This window comes from Neopsephotus bourkii, unplaced genomic scaffold (assembly GCF_033783945.1).
Source record: "Neopsephotus bourkii isolate Nb327-2 ecotype Australia unplaced genomic scaffold, CSIRO-AGI_Nbou_v1 NB_281, whole genome shotgun sequence".
Lineage (NCBI taxonomy): Eukaryota > Metazoa > Chordata > Aves > Psittaciformes > Psittacidae > Neopsephotus > Neopsephotus bourkii.
This window is the reverse complement of record NW_026900790.1, coordinates 1,902,781-1,917,755: the sequence shown is the minus strand read 5'-3', so window position 1 is coordinate 1,917,755 and position 14,975 is coordinate 1,902,781. Positions and strand designations below refer to the sequence as shown.

Genomic DNA, 14,975 nt, shown 5'->3' with positions numbered 1-14,975 from the left:
GGGGGGGGGAATAGAAATAATAAAGCTTAATCAAACCTGGAGCATTACATAAACGGGACCTCCTTTGAGATGAGGGGGTTTGGGCACTGCTGCCCTTCAGCCACCCCCTTGTCACCCAGCCAGGGGTCTGCTATAAGCCAGCCCCCCCCCCGAATTAAAGCCCTTAAGGCACTACCCGAAGCTTCGTGAAGCAGAGGCTGGAATGGGGGAGTCAATAATCATCACAAATACCACAAAAGCCTTTCTTTGGGCTGTGGCTGCCGGAGCTGCTCTCCCCCTTCTTCGTCCTACCCCGGTGGCTGGGCCACAGACCAGGGCAGGCAGGGGGATGCAGGGCAGCCAGGCTGCGGGGTGGGGGACCCTCACCAAACGGGGGGTTTCCTGCAGGGACACCCCTACAGCACGCCGAGGGGTGGCTGTCAAGTCACAAAGGGGGATAACCCCCCCCCAGTAATAAGGTAAAAGGGGATTAGGCCTCTCGCCGGTAACGGGGGGCCCTGACCCTAAGGCGGAGGTAAATCCAATCCCAGCTCTGAGGAGAGGCCTAGGCCTGGCCTCGGAAAGGGGCGCTGCCGCCGCTCGGGGCTTGGGGGGCAGCCACACCGGAGGGTGTCCCTGGTGCCCCCGGTGCAGGCTCGGCTGAGGAGCCGGGTTCACCCCCCGCGGTTCCCGGTGGAGGGTGGGGAGAACGGGATGGGGGGGGGGGCTCGGTAAGGATACAGCTTGACCACGTCGGTGTCCATCCGCCTCTTGCCCGGGCTGGGGGAGGACATGGTGGCCGAGGCCGCCCCCGGTGCTCCGGGCGGGCTGTCAGCGCCGCCGCCGCCGCCCGGGGACGCCCGGCAGAGCAGAGCTGGGGAGGGGGGGCGCCGGGCTCCGAGCCGCTGGGACCCCCCCGCCGGTGTCGCCGCTGTCGGTGTCGCTGTGCCTTGTCCTTGTCCTCCTCCTCCTCGTCGTCTTCGTCCTCTCGCCGCGGTGCCACCGGCGCCGCCGCCCGGTTCTCCCCCACCCCCGGCCGCCTTGCGCTCCCTCAGCCGCTTCGGTCGCCTCTACCGGAGCCTCTCTCTGGACCCCTGACGTCACCCGCAGTGACCTCACCACCTCGCATTGTTGCCATTGGTTGCGCCGGCAACCCCGCCCATCCCGAGGCATGCTGGGAGCTGTAGTGCGGTAGGGAAGGGGCAGAGGGGTGATGGAAGAGCCGCAGGTTCGAGACCCGGCGGGGGCAGCAGGGATGGGGTCACCCCTAAGGTGAGGGGATGACGAGGGGTGATGGCAGTGTCACGGGGGCGTGAAACACCATTAAATCCCAACATCCTCCCTGGATCACACAGCGGGAACGTGGCAGCCGACCAGGCCTCACAGCACGAGTCATCACACCGGCTTTCCGGTGTGACACCAGCAAAGCATAGCCTGGTGCCTCAGTTTCCCCAACCGGACGGGGCAGGGGAGGTCCCCACCAGCACCCCGGAGGTGACAGTGGGGCACGTGATGGTGTTAATGGGTGTCTCTCAAGCCTCCACACCCCGAGGTGGATGTCCTGCATTCCTGACCGCAGCATCACCCCATGAGTTATCTCAACACTTCCTCCATGTGTGGGGAGGTGACACAGCCAAAGAACCCTCAAGCAGAGGGACAACCTCACCCCCCCCCCACACACACACACTGGTGGGGTGATTTCCTCTAATGCCCCAACACACCCCTCAAGCCCAGAGCCCAAAGCTGGGGCAGGAGGTAACACACCCCAGGTGAGCTACAGCAGGAAGAGCAAAGCAGCTGGAAAAGTTGGGATAGAGGGTCCCCCACTCCCCAGTCTTAATGCTCCATGGCTGGTTCCAACTAACTGGGAGAACAGGAGTGGGGAAAAAACAGGATTTTATCTTAATTTCTTTAAATTCTTGTATTTCACCAGTGTGATACCATGGGTTTTGCACCCCCACCCCTTGCACAAGAGTGAGGAGAGGATTTTGGGACCTCTGAGCCCTCCTGGGTCTGAAAATCAGGGCACATGGCTGCGGGGGGTGAGGTGGCTGGTGTTGTCCACTGCGGCATGGGGACTTCATCCTTCCTGGTATGGATGCACCCTATGGATTGTGGGGTGGTTCCCTGACCATGGCAGGGATGGGAAGACAGGGGAGATGATGCTGGAGAAACACAGAAGTTATGGGGAAACAGAAAAGATGTGGGGAGCAAGGGGAGCCATAGGGAATGATAGGAAACCATTGGAAATGGAGGAGCTATGGGAACCAGAGGAGTTTTGGGGAGCTACAGGGATGCCCTAACAAGCACTGGAGAGCTATAAGGAGTGGTGGAAACCTACTGGGGATAAGGGGAACCAGAAGAAACTATGGGGAACTTGTTTGGGACAGGGACATCTGTGGGTCCAGGCAGCTGGGCAAGGGGCTCCTCCATTCCCCATCCTCACCCTTCCAGGGCTGGGGGTACCAGGGTGGTTGTGGGGGGATGACACCCCAAGTTGTGGGTTGAGAGAGAGCAGGGACCAGCCCTGGCCAAGGCAGCCGCTGCCTTCCCAGGCACAGGATGGCCAGAAAGTTCCCAGAAAGGGATGGATTAAGATCAGATGGAGAAAAAAAAACCAAAATTGGAGCTGGGAAACTGAGGCAGGGGAGGCTTCTTCTCTAAAGGGCAGCTGTGGCAGACCTGGGATGAGGAGTGTGCCTGTGGGGTCTCAGCCCTATCCAAACGCCTTCCCCACTATCCCAGAGGATGGAGATGAAAGATCAGGGTCTCCCTTTCCAGCTTCTCCTTCCCATTCCACATAGACCTACCCCTCCCTAGCATCCAGCCTTGTGGCCCCAAGCCATGTGAAGCTCTAACCCACCTCCTCCCAGATTTTGGTTCGATCCCAGCCTCCCCTGCATGCCAGCCTGGGTGATTTACTATGAGGGTGCTGAGGTGCTGGCACAGGGTGCCCAGAGAAGCTGTGGCTGCCCCATCCCTGCAGTGTTCAAGGCCAGGTTGGACACAGGGGCTTGGAGCAAGCTGCTCCAGTGGAAAGGGTCCCTGCCCGTGGCAGGGGCTGGAGCTGGATGAGCTTTAAGGTCCTTTCCAACCCAAACCATTCTATGATTCTACACATCAGGTATGGGAGACAGCAAAAGTACGAGTGGAAAACAGGAAAATGAGGCAATTAAGCACTGATCCCACAAAGACGAGCATCCTGAGGGATACAGGAGCCATGTTCTGGGTCCAGAGCTCATCCCCCCCCAAGAATAAGCACTAAGAATAAAGAAAAAACAAAACTGAAATGTTTATTCCCACCTGGCATCACCTCCCTGTGCTGCTGGTGGCAGGTCACAGCCGGACAGGACCACCACCCTCAGGAGGTGACACATCTCCTTGATCACCCCATGTGGCCACAGCACATCCTGGCTCTGGCTGGGACTATGGAAGCCCTCAGAGCCCAGGGCTCCAGCAGCAGTCTGTGAAGGCAGGGGGCTTCCAAGGCAGGCAGGCAGGCAGGGAGGGGGCCCAGCAGCTGCTGTGGGCTGCATCTGGTGTGGAGGCTCCTCAGCATCACCTTCCCCAGGACACGGAGCTGCCATGGGAGCAGCTTGAAGCAGATCTCTGCCTGTTTGATGTGATGCTCCATGTCAGTTCCCAAAGGCAGAGGCCTGTTCAGGAGGAATTCATGCTCTCCCACTGCCGGAAAATGCGGAATACCTTGGAGGACTTCTCCGAGAGGCTCTGTGAGAGGGGGGAGCAAAGTGGCAAGCAGAGGTTAAGGCACCACAACAGGAGCTGCAACTGCCCCTGACCTATCTATAAAGTACATGAGGAGAAACTCATGTGGCAAAACAAAACAAAAAACCTCTCTTTTTCATGAGCCCTATTTATCACAACCAGAGGGGAGAAGAGCAAGGAGACTGCAAGAAAGAAGAGAGCACAAGTGTGATGGAGAAAGGGCTGAGGGACCTGAGGGGTTCAGTCTGGAGAAGGCTCAGGGGGGACCTGATCGCTGCCTCCAACTGCCTGACAGGAGGATGGAGCCAGGAGGGGCTGGGCTCTGCTCCCAAGGAACAAGGGATGGGACAAGAGGAACCGGCCTCAAGCTGCACCAGGGCAGGTTTAGATGGAGCTGAGGAACAATTCCTGCCCCAGAAGGTGCTCAGGCATTGGAACAGGCTGCCCAGGGCAGGGCTGCAGTCACCGTCCCTGCAAGTGTTCACACAGCGTGGAGACGAGGCCTCAGTGCCATGGGTTAGTGGTGGCTTTGGCAGTGCTGGGAATGGTTGGGCTGGATGAGCTTAAAGGGCTTTTCCAACCTGGTTGATTCTATGATTCCAAGAAGCAGGACGGGATTCAAACCATCCCCTGCTCCTGGTGGGTCTCACACCTCTGACTTTATCTGGTGCTACAGGACCTGCTGGTGCTTTCTCAGTGCATTGCACAGCCACAAGGGGTCACAACTCACACGAAGTCCCCAAGACAAATGCTGAGGCAGGACTGCTCCACTGGTCCCTGCAACTCAGCCCCAACCGAAGGAGGAGGAATCCAAGCGGATAGTAGAGCTTAGGGGCTCCAGGGAGGCAGCAGCAGGTACTGGCTGCTCCACAGCCACTTGGGGACAGGGGCCATGGCCTCAGCTCTGGTCCCCTGGCTCAGCAAACCCCACCATGCAGCAGCCTGGGGCTGCAATCACAGTGTGTACAGAGAGGGTCAGGAGCTCTCGATGGGGACATGAAATGAAACTGGATCTTGGGCAGTGCTGATCTGCTGGGGAAAGGCTGTTATTTATAGCAGCCCTTGTGCAGATCTGAACACAACATTGTTGTAATAGATGAGACCTGGCTGAGAGGCCACCAGCACAGCTAGAGGGGAAGCTGGGGCTCTGCAGTAACAAGCCTGGTTCTGGCCACCCAACTAGGTTTGCAACGATCCCAAAGCAAGCCCATCTACCCTAAATTCACTCCATAAGCTTTCAGCACTAGAACACTGCTGTAGCCTTGCCTAAGTGCTTGGGTCCCTCAGACTCACCACAGGCTCTGTCTCAGGCACTCTGTCACACTTCCTGGTGGCAAGGAGCATGTTCAGCACCACTCGCCAGCCTGGCTCTGCCTTTACAGGCTCCTTCTCCATGGGGCTTGTGGTATCCTCCAGGACTTCCCCTCTATCCACTGCATTCACCCAGGGACACCAGTCACGATGCTGAGAGCTGGGGTCAAAGAAGCTCCTCAAAGACATGTCCTAGGTAGGGGAGGAAGAGAAAATGATGAGGACAGTGACAGAATGGTTTAAAACAGACTCCAGTGACATGATAAAACCCTCCCTGTGCCTAAATATCAGCCTGAATCCTTTATCATAGGATGGTTTGGGCTGGAAAGGACCTTAAGATCACCAGTTCCACTCCCCTACCACAGGCAGGGACCCCTTCCCCTAGAGCAGCTTGCTCCAAGCCCCTGTGTCCAACCTGGCCTTGAACACTGCCAGGGATGGGGCAGCCACAGCTTCTCTGGGCACCCTGTGCCAGTGCCTCAGCACCCTCACAGGGAAGAGCTTCTGCCTTATCTCCAACCTGAACTTCCCCTGTTTCACTTTGAACCCATCACCCCTTGTCCTATCGCTACAGTCCCTGATGAAGAGCCCCTCTCCAGCATCCTTGTAGCCCCCTTCAGACACTGGAAGCTGCTATGAGGTCTCCATGCAGCTTCTCTTCTCCAGGCTCAACAGCCCCAATCTCTCAGCCTGTCTGCATACAGGAGGTGCTCCAGCCCCTGAGCATCCTCATGGCCTCCTCTGGACTTGCTCCAACAGCTCCATGTCCTTCTGATGTTGAAGACCCCAAAACTGTATGAAGGGCACCCTGCCCAGACCCCTCTCCTCACCCTGCCCCAGGTCACTCACTGAGCTGCTGGAAGAGCAGAGCCGTGTCCTCTTAGCTTTACGGAGGGGACTGGATGGCACCTCCATGCTCTCCCCCTGTCCCATGCTGCGGGTGATGGGGCGGCTTCTTGGGGTGGGACTGGGCACCTCCAACTCACTCCGGTCCGTGGGGATAGGAGAGTCCCAGCCCCGTGGTGGGCGAGAGATTGCAGAGGATGGGCTCTTCTCATGCTGCCAGTGGGGAAAGAACAGGGGATTAACAGAGCACCTCTGGTCACCAGCATGTCCTCTGCTTGAAAGGGACAGGGGGGCCCTGCCCAACACAAACAAGAGATCAAAGCCTTCTCAGACATTTTGGTAGGAGTCATCCTGCCTTCTCTTAATACCATGGGCATTCAGATTTGTCTAGATGGAAACAGAATCAAAGAATGGTTTGGGTTGGAAGGAACCTTAAAACTCCTCCAGTTTCTAACCCCCTGCCACAGCCAGGGACACCTTAGACTAGAGCAGGTTGCTCCAAGCCCCTGTGTCCAACCTGGCCTTGAACACTGCCAGGGATGGGGCAGCCACAGCTTCTCTGGGCACCCTGTGCCAGCGCCTCAGCACCCTCACAGGGAAGAGCTTCTGCCTTATCTCCAACCTGAACTTCCCCTGTTTCACTTTGAACCCATCACCCCTTGTCCTATCACTACAGTCCCTAATGAAGAGCCCCTCTCCAGCATCCATGAAACCCCCTTCAGACACTGGAAGCTGCTCTGGTCCCCACACAGCTTCTTTTCTCCAAGCTCAACAGCCCCAGTGTTCTCAGCCATATATGGATGATATGGATATACCCCTGAGTCAGAGAACCTCAAGCTGAACAAGCCCCAGGATGCTGGCTGGAATGGCCCTTTTTGTGCCCTCCTACAGGAGGGCCAATGGAGAGGAGGACAGAAAGCAAAGGGCAAAGGCAGCAACAACCCATTTCTGTTGTACGATGGCTACAGCTGGAGACACAGGACTAAAATGTGCCTCTTTCGAGGCAAAAGGCACCCAAACTACATCAGCCTTGCCTCCTGTATGCCCCTTGAGCTCCCTGGGCTATACCTGTTCAGAGCCTGGTGGGAGCATGTCCTGGCTCCGTGTGAGCATCCTGCGTGGAGATGTGGACAGGAGCGGGAAGCGCTCAGTGGCTGTGCTGCTGGGGCTGCACGAGTCCAGCTCCAGCCCTGCAGACTCCAGCTGGTGAAAGCTCCACAGTCCCACCTTCCTCATGCAGCGGGAGCAGGAGATCACTGAGAGGTGAACTGAGCCAGAGCCAGCACTGCAGGGACAGAGCCAAGGCAGGAGAGAAGGTCAGGGATGAACCTGGGCCCACAACTGCAGCTCTCACAACAGATGCAGGTATTTGCCAGAACACGAGGATGGTTTCAGTTGCCAGCACATTTCAAGGCATCAGTGCCCCTGGGTTGAGGCACAGACTCAGCTGTTTGTGCTAAGAAGTAAAAAACCCCATTAAACCCCATCCATAGCATTGATTTAAACTAGCTTGGTTACACTTTGGCTTGCCATGAAGCAGGAGCACACCCATCAGCCATGTCCCCATCCTCACTGGCCCAGCCACAGCGGTAGCCTTGCTCTTCCTCAACATAAGCCCTTTCCCAGCCTGCACCATAAGAGATCTCTTCACCTTCAGCAAGCTGCCTCAGGCCCAAACACTGTGGGTGTTCTGCTCACAGCTTTGGGAAGCTGCAAACCTTCAGGTCACAAACCTTCCCTCCCTTCCTGCAGGCCTGATGAGCAATGAAAGCATTACTGAGAATGATATCACAGTGACTGACTTCAACATCTACAAGAGCAACACAGGGGCAACCAGCAGCTTGGTTGTTTCAGGCTTTTTGTTATCTCAGAGAGACATCCATTTCAGGTTAGGGAGCTTTGCACTGGGGTTTCTGGAAGTCCATCAGTTTCTAACAGCTGGAGATAGTAAAACACTGAAATAGAATCATAGAATGATTTAGGTTGGAAGGGACCTTAAAGCTCATCCAGTTCCAACCCCTGCCACAGGCAGGGACCCCTTCCACTAGAGCAGCTTGCTCCAAGCCCCTGTGTCCAACCTGGCCTAGAGCACTGCCAGGGATGGGGCAGCCACAGCTTCTCTGGGCACCCTGTGCCAGCACCTCAGCACCCTCACAGGGAAGAGCTTCTCCCTTATCTCCAACCTGAACTTCCCCTGTTTCAGTTTGAACCCATCACCCCTTGTCCTATCACTCCAGTCCCTGATGAAGAGCCCCTCTCCAACATCCTTGTAGCCCCCTTCAGACACTGGAAGCTGCTCTGAGGTCTCCATGCAGCTCCTCTTCTCCAGGCTCAACAGCCCCAATATTCTCAGCATGTCTTCATACGGGAGCTGTTCCAGCCCCTGATCATGCTCATGGCCTCCTCTGGACTTGCTCCAACAGCTCCACGTCCTTCTTATGCTGAGGACACCAGAACTGCACACAGTGCTGCAAGTGCAGTCTCGCAGAGCAGAGGGGCATATAGGGGATACTGAGCATTTCACAGGAGGAACAGCCACATCCTTCCAGCCTCTCACAGGTTTCCACAGCCTCCACTTCAGCACCAGTCCTACAGCACCACTCACCTGCAAGTCCAGCCACACAGAGCCAGGATGCAGGCAGGAACCTGCACTTGCAGGGTTTCTGAAGCAAACTTCACTGGTGGTTTCTCTCCCTCTGTTTTGTGCTCCAGTTCCTCCCCGATCAGCTGGAGGAGCAGGCTGATCCTCTCCTCTGTCAGGGACTGTGGGGCAGAGAAAGGGGGCAGAGCTGAGGCAGCCTGATGAAATCTGCTGCTTCTACTCACAAATCATGTCCTACATGGAGGACAATCCCTTTTTCTCTCCCTAAAAGGGCTGGTGAGCCAATACTTTACTCTGGTTAACAGGAAAAACAGTGTGATGGCTTCTTCTTGCCTTGTGTCCATCTGACTCTCCCCATTGCATGTACCTGTTCAAGCACAAGCCTCAACACTCCTCACACATTCCTCCTATCCCAGGGAGGCAGCAGGGGCTGTGTTTGCTTTTCCTCAGGCAAACCATGAGTACTTCTGGGGCCACTCCTGAGACACAGCAAGAAGAGAGAGTCCCCAAAGGCTCAGTCAGGCTCCAGACTTGCTGCTGGGGAGTTAGATGTGGAGATGAGATACATCCATTGGCTTTATGTGGTCTCTCTTCAGAGGGCTCTGATGGGTTGCATAGCTCAGCCAGCCCATAAAACATCCTGAATGGATGAAGAGTTCCCCAGTTCCCACATGGCTTCTTGCTGCTGACAGCCATCTGCTTCCCAGCAAGCAAGTACCCAAGAAGCCACACTTGGCTGGAGTAGAGCAGGGCCTGGCCAGGTCCCTATGAGAAGGCAATCCCACACCTGCTCCTAGCTGTAGCTACATTCCAGCTTTGTGTGCCAGAGCTCCTGCTCTTCCCTCCTGCCTGCTGAGCCCCCCTGTACCACACTCCCAGGACTCCTTCACCTTCATGGGCTTCTACCTGTACCTCTGCTCCAGGGCAGCCTCTGGCATCCCAAACTCCTGATCCCACCTAATACAGTGACTGTCTCCAGTCTTGTGGGATCCCAGTTAAAGGGCTGCCACAGATCATGGAGTGCTTAGATACAACTAACAGGAATGAGGGCTGCCAGGGAGAGCTCCTTAAGGAGCCTATGGGACCCCAAACTACTTTTGCCAGGCACCAAAGAGCACCACACACACTGGGAAAGGCGTAGAATGGGAACCTGACACTACAGCCCACCTCCCATTGTGGTGATGTGAGCCCGTTGTGCCTGCACTGATCAGAGAGAAGAAGGCTTTCCAAGCACCCTTTTCCACTCATCACCATGGTGAGAATACACAAGGAGAAAGCCATGGTGATGGCAGACCACTCACATACATAAGTCTCTGGTTTTAATCTCTCCACTGTTTCAGTCTGTGTTTGCACAGCACAGGGGTGCCTAGCACCCTCACTGGGGACCTGAATGCACCCACAGTAGGGTAGATGGGAACTCACCATATTCTTCATGTCTTCTGGTCTGAGCGAGGGCAGCTGCAGCTCCAGCTGACACAGGCTCTGGAAGCGCTCCAGGAAGTCCTGGAGAAGGGCTCTGGGCTCGTCCACCAGCAACATGGCAAAGCGGTCTGGTGAGAGCAAATATGGAAAGCCTGAGCTGTGCCCTCAGCATTCCCACCACCTCCTGATGCCACAGGACAAGAGAGATGAGCCCAGGTCTCCCCATAGCAGCCTCTTGGCTTGTAAAAGAGAAGCTGAGCCCTTTCCCTTTGCAACCACCCTTGCAGTATAGCTCTGAAGATGAGCTCTATGACCCTGTGTCATGCAGACCCCCCTGTACCCTCCCAGTTACAACCCCAAAAGCATTTTAACTGCCCTAGAGGCACACAAAGGTTAAGAGAGGATGGGTACAGCCCAGCCATGGCTCAGTTTGTTGAGGCTGCTGAAGGACACTGCTTTGCCATTGTATGTTTTATTGTCCCCATAAGGAAAAAGAGGACTGTGATGACACTGCTTTGACAGCCTGAAGAGTAACCATAATTCTTACAAAGGATGACAAGAGCAGCGACAGAAAGGGAGGAAAAAGCAGGGAATAATGGTGGATATGGGCTCTGAGACACCAACCTGGGCAGGGACTGTCTGGCCAGAAACAGAACTTCTCATGAGCAGTGCACAAGGCCTTCTTCAGCTCCACGCAGCGCTCCTTATCTGCAAGGCAAAGCTCATGTCTACTCCCCTGCAGAGCCACCCCCTCAGGGAATGGTTGGGAAAACCAAACCAGGAGAGGAAGGCACCAGGCCATGAGGGGTTCCCTGCTCCTCCTGGGTGATGGATACAACCTGAGGCTGCAGGTTGCAGAGCCTGAAGCTCTCTTCAGACTCATCTCCCTCCCACCAAAAGGAGCTGTTCCACTTCCAGCCTCCCTGTAGGCAACCACAGAGCAGTGGTTCCTGTGGCAGTAAAGTCAAGCTGGCTCAAGGGGTTTCCTCCTCCACAACAGGCATCACCAGAGCAATTCCACATCCCTGCAGCCAAAATCCCTTCCCATTCCCAGGCACAGCAGCCGTGGAGCAGGAGAGCCAGCCACATTGCACAGCAGTGCAGTGGAAGCAGCTCAGACCATGGGCACAGGGACCAGCTGCTTTAGTCAGTTTTATCTCTTAGGTCTGCTACCAGTCCTTGGCTAATTCTCCTGACCCCTTCATTCTTGCTGTAGGAGCCAAAGAGCATCCATGTCTGGAAATCAATCTTTCCCCCCCAAAATATTTCATATTTAAACTTAGTCACACCTTTCTGAAACCAAATAATTAATTTTTAATGTATTTTCAAGCCCTTCAACCTCTGATGATTGCTTTCCTAAACCAGTGTGATCACCAACAGAATCATCAGGCCAAGGTTTACCATGAAAAGATAGTCTGAACACAGGTCAATATGCAGAGTGAGCCAAAACTAAGTGCTCGTGCAGCTCCCATTACACATGGCCCAGGCTGCATTCGTTAAACAGCAGGGATCTGCTCTCTGCTACCTCCCAGATAACAAGAGCTGGGACTTGCAGTCTAGGAGGATGGGAAGTGGAGGTGACTTTTACTTACAGAGGGACAATAGATGTCTTTCTGCGGAAGGCAGAGGCAGGTAAAGGAAAGTGAAGGTCTGGGCATATGATAAACCACAGGCTTTATCATCACTACCCTGTGGCTTAGGAGCATTCCATGGAGGCTGGAGTTCCTGCTGCTCTCCCGGCCCCATGTTGTCCAACATAGGAGACACAGGAGCTCTTACTGCTCATTAGTTGTACGTTATAGTGTCAGGACAGGCCAGTGCTCCACAGACACAGGAAGGAAACTGGTGCTGGGCCTGGGCAGGGAGCTCAGTGAGGGCAACACAAAGGGGAGGTTTACTGCTGGTAGTTCAAGTAGATCATAGAACGGTTTGGATTGGAAAGGACCTTAAGCTCATCCAGTTCCAACCCCATGCCATGGGCAGGGACACCTTCCACTAGAGCAGGTTGCTCCAAGCCCCATCCAACCTGGCCTTGAATTACTATTTAACATTTAGTCAGCCAGTTGGACTAGATGATCATTCCAGATCCTTCCCAACTGGAGCTATTCTATCCTAAGCCATCTCTGACAATGGAGGCAGGAAGTTTTACCACTTCCTCACAAACTAAAGGAAATTTATTCAACTTGTGCTTTATTTTGAGAAACGAGCACCCAGCATGTCCCATGACAAGAAAAGAAAGACACACCAAGGGAGACACTGAGGTGCTAGAGCAGGGCCAGAGAAGGGCACTGAAGCTGGTGCAGGGCCTGGAGCACAAGTGTGATGGGGAAGGGCTGAGGGACCTGGGGGGGTTCAGTGTGGAGAAGAGAAGGCTCAGGGGGGACCTGATCGCTGCCTCCAACTGCCTGACAGGAGGATGGAGCCAGGAGGGGCTGGGCTCTGCTCCCAAGGAACAAGGGATGGGACAAGAGGAACCGGCCTCAAGCTGCACCAGGGCAGGTTTAGATGGAGCTGAGGAACAATTCCTGCCCCAGAGGGTGCTCAGGCATTGGAACAGGCTGCCCAGGGCAGGGCTGCAGTCACCGTCCCTGCAAGTGTTCACACAGCGTGGAGACGAGGCCTCAGTGCCATGGGTCAGTGGTGGCCTTGGCAGTACTGGGAATGGTTGGGCTGGATGAGCTTAAAGGGCTTTTCCAGCCTGGCTAATTCTATGACAAGACTCCAGAAGTCATTTATGCATATGATTCTATGGTTCTATGATGATGCATGTACACCCCCAAACCCCACAGCCCAGGCCATACCCACCAGGCACCAGCATACATACACTTGTTGAAGTCAAATGCAAGCTGCAGGCTCATGCAGAGGAAGGCCTGGCAGCTGGAGCACTTCAGCATGTCACATTCCACATTGACCCAGCCATACCTGGCACAAACCAGGGGAGACAGCTCGTGAGGCTTGCCTGCCCACTTCAATGGGTGCTCACATTAAGGAAAAAATCCCAATCAGTGGATTGACCAGGCAGAGCTTTGGCCAGGGTTTACTTGGGCAAAGAAAAGCTTCCAAGAAATGAAGTCTGCAGAGAAACCACAGGAAGGGTGGCAGCAAAGCCGTGCCCCATCCCTGGCAGTGTTCAAGGCCAGGCTGGATGGGGCTTGGAGCAACCTGCTCTAGTGGAAGGTGCCCCTGCTCATCGCAGAGGGGTTGGAACTGGGTGAGCTTTAGGGTCCCTTCCAACCCAAACAATTCTATGAAGCAGGGTGGGGAAGACTGGAAGCTCAGCATCAGAAAGGATATGGTGAATGTTTCCACCCTGCTGAAGTAGGCTTCCTTGCTGGCAGATTCCAAGGAGAGAGCATCCTTTTCAGAAGATCCATTAGTTGATTCTGACCAGTTGGACATGTCCTTCCTGAAAGGAACAGCAAAGTCAGCAAGTGAAGCATCTGCATTGTCCTGGGAAGACTCCATTCATAGGAAATGCACAAAACACTTCCTAATCTCTCATCCTGCAAAACCCTTTCTCCAGAGCTCCTAAGCCCCAGCTTTCAATTACTTTAATCCCAGTCTGGTTTAGGTTGGAAGGGACCTTAAAGCTCCTCCAGCTCCAACCCCTGCCACAGGCAGGGACCCCTTCCACTGGAGCAGCTTGCTCCAAGCCCCTGTGTCCAACCTGGCCTTGAACACTGCCAGGGATGGGGCAGCCACAGCTTCTCTGGGCACCCTGTGCCAGCGCCTCAGCACCCTCACAGGGAAGAGCTTCTGCCTAAGAGCTCATCTCAGTCTCCCCTCTGGCAGATTCAAGCCATTCCCCTTCTCCTGTCCCCACAGGCCCTTGTCCAAAATCCCCCTCCAGGTCTTTTGTAGCCCCTTTAGGCACTGGAGCTGCTCTGAGGTGTCCCTGGAATAATAAATCCATTTTAAAAGCAGTGCAGCAAGCAAAGGTGTGAATGAAACATTCCACAATGATCAACAGCAGCAGACAGGGATTTGATGTGACAAGTAGATGACAAGAACTTCTGTGCCTGGCAAAGCCAGACTGACAACTGCAGCTTGTCTCTGATGTTGTGGCTGCTCCCAAGCTCCCAACACCAGCATCCATGGCTGGAACATCATCCCTGTGGCAAGCACTGCCCTTTGGCCTCTCTTTAACACTCCTCCATGGACCAAAATCCAAGGCTGGCTGGCTTGGGAATGAACAGTGCCTCTGACAGTGGCCGCAGCTGCTTGACTTCAGTGATTTGGGTATCTACCCCCAAAGCTCTGCCACCCATTGCCCATCAGTGCCTTCCAGACTCCTCAGTGCCCACCTCTGTGCCACCCCGGCGTGTAGCCACACAGTCTTTGGGTCAGAGACCCCACACTTACCCTGTTCAGCTCGCTCAGACTGCAGGGATATTGGTACTCTACCGGTCATTTACTGCCCCTGTCTTCCCAGTGCTGCTTCCTACTGCCCACTACTGCCTCCCAGTGTCACAGCACCTTAATCCGCACTCCTGCCTCCCCACACATCTTACCCTCCCGGTATTCCCAGTGCCTCCCAATTCCCCGTATCGCCTCCCAGCGCCCCGCACCTCCCAGATTCCCCCTCCCCGTGTTTCCCAGTCCCTCCCAACCCCCTTTTCTCTCATTACCCCCCCCCCCCCCCCCTAGTAACACCTCCCAGTGGCCACCAGCGCTCTCCATCACCCCCCAGTGACTCCAGTCCCATCCCAGGACCCTTCAGCATCTCCCATCGCACCTCCCTCCCCACCCCCAGTAACCCCGAGTGCTCCCGCCCCCCCCACCCAGCCCCTCCACTCCCCTCACCCTTCGGGGCCGGCGCCCTCCGCAGCGATCCCACCGCCGATGAGGTCGCGGATCTGCTGCGGGGTGACCGCGGGCGGCCTGCCCCGGGCCCCCGCCGCCGCCGCCGCCTCGGCGCTGGGCGCCGCCATCTTGGTCCCTCAGCACCTCACGGCCCGGGGAGGGAGGGCAAGAAACGTGGCCTCACAGCAGCGTTCCGGCGCCGCCGCGGGGCTCGCCATGCCCGCACACAGCTCCCGCACAGGCCCCCACGTCCGCACAGAGGGTTAACGGAGCGCTGCCGCCTCCA

The 14,975-nt window shown here is 55.7% G+C and overlaps 2 protein-coding genes across 2 annotated transcripts in view; both read right to left on the bottom strand.

The window, feature by feature from the left end:
- Nucleotides 1–895, bottom strand: part of UBE2H (ubiquitin conjugating enzyme E2 H) — a 50,596-nt gene extending 49,701 nt beyond the window's left edge. The window contains exon 1 of the mRNA XM_061346875.1: nucleotides 721–895. Coding sequence (XP_061202859.1) covers nucleotides 721–773 — 53 coding nt within the window. The 5' untranslated portion in view covers nucleotides 774–895. The remainder of the gene's footprint in view (nucleotides 1–720) is intronic.
- Nucleotides 896–3,247: 2,352 nt separating this feature from the next.
- Nucleotides 3,248–14,951, bottom strand: ZC3HC1 (zinc finger C3HC-type containing 1). The gene is made up of 10 exons (XM_061346878.1): nucleotides 14,690–14,951; nucleotides 13,181–13,292; nucleotides 12,711–12,861; nucleotides 10,511–10,594; nucleotides 9,887–10,014; nucleotides 8,468–8,625; nucleotides 6,931–7,147; nucleotides 5,866–6,075; nucleotides 4,999–5,208; nucleotides 3,248–3,708 (listed from the first exon to the last, which is right to left on the bottom strand). The coding sequence occupies exons 1-10, from the start codon at nucleotides 14,815–14,817 to the stop codon at nucleotides 3,640–3,642; spliced, it is 1,467 nt and encodes a 488-aa protein (XP_061202862.1). The 5' UTR covers nucleotides 14,818–14,951; the 3' UTR covers nucleotides 3,248–3,639.
- Nucleotides 14,952–14,975: the final 24 nt, after the last annotated feature.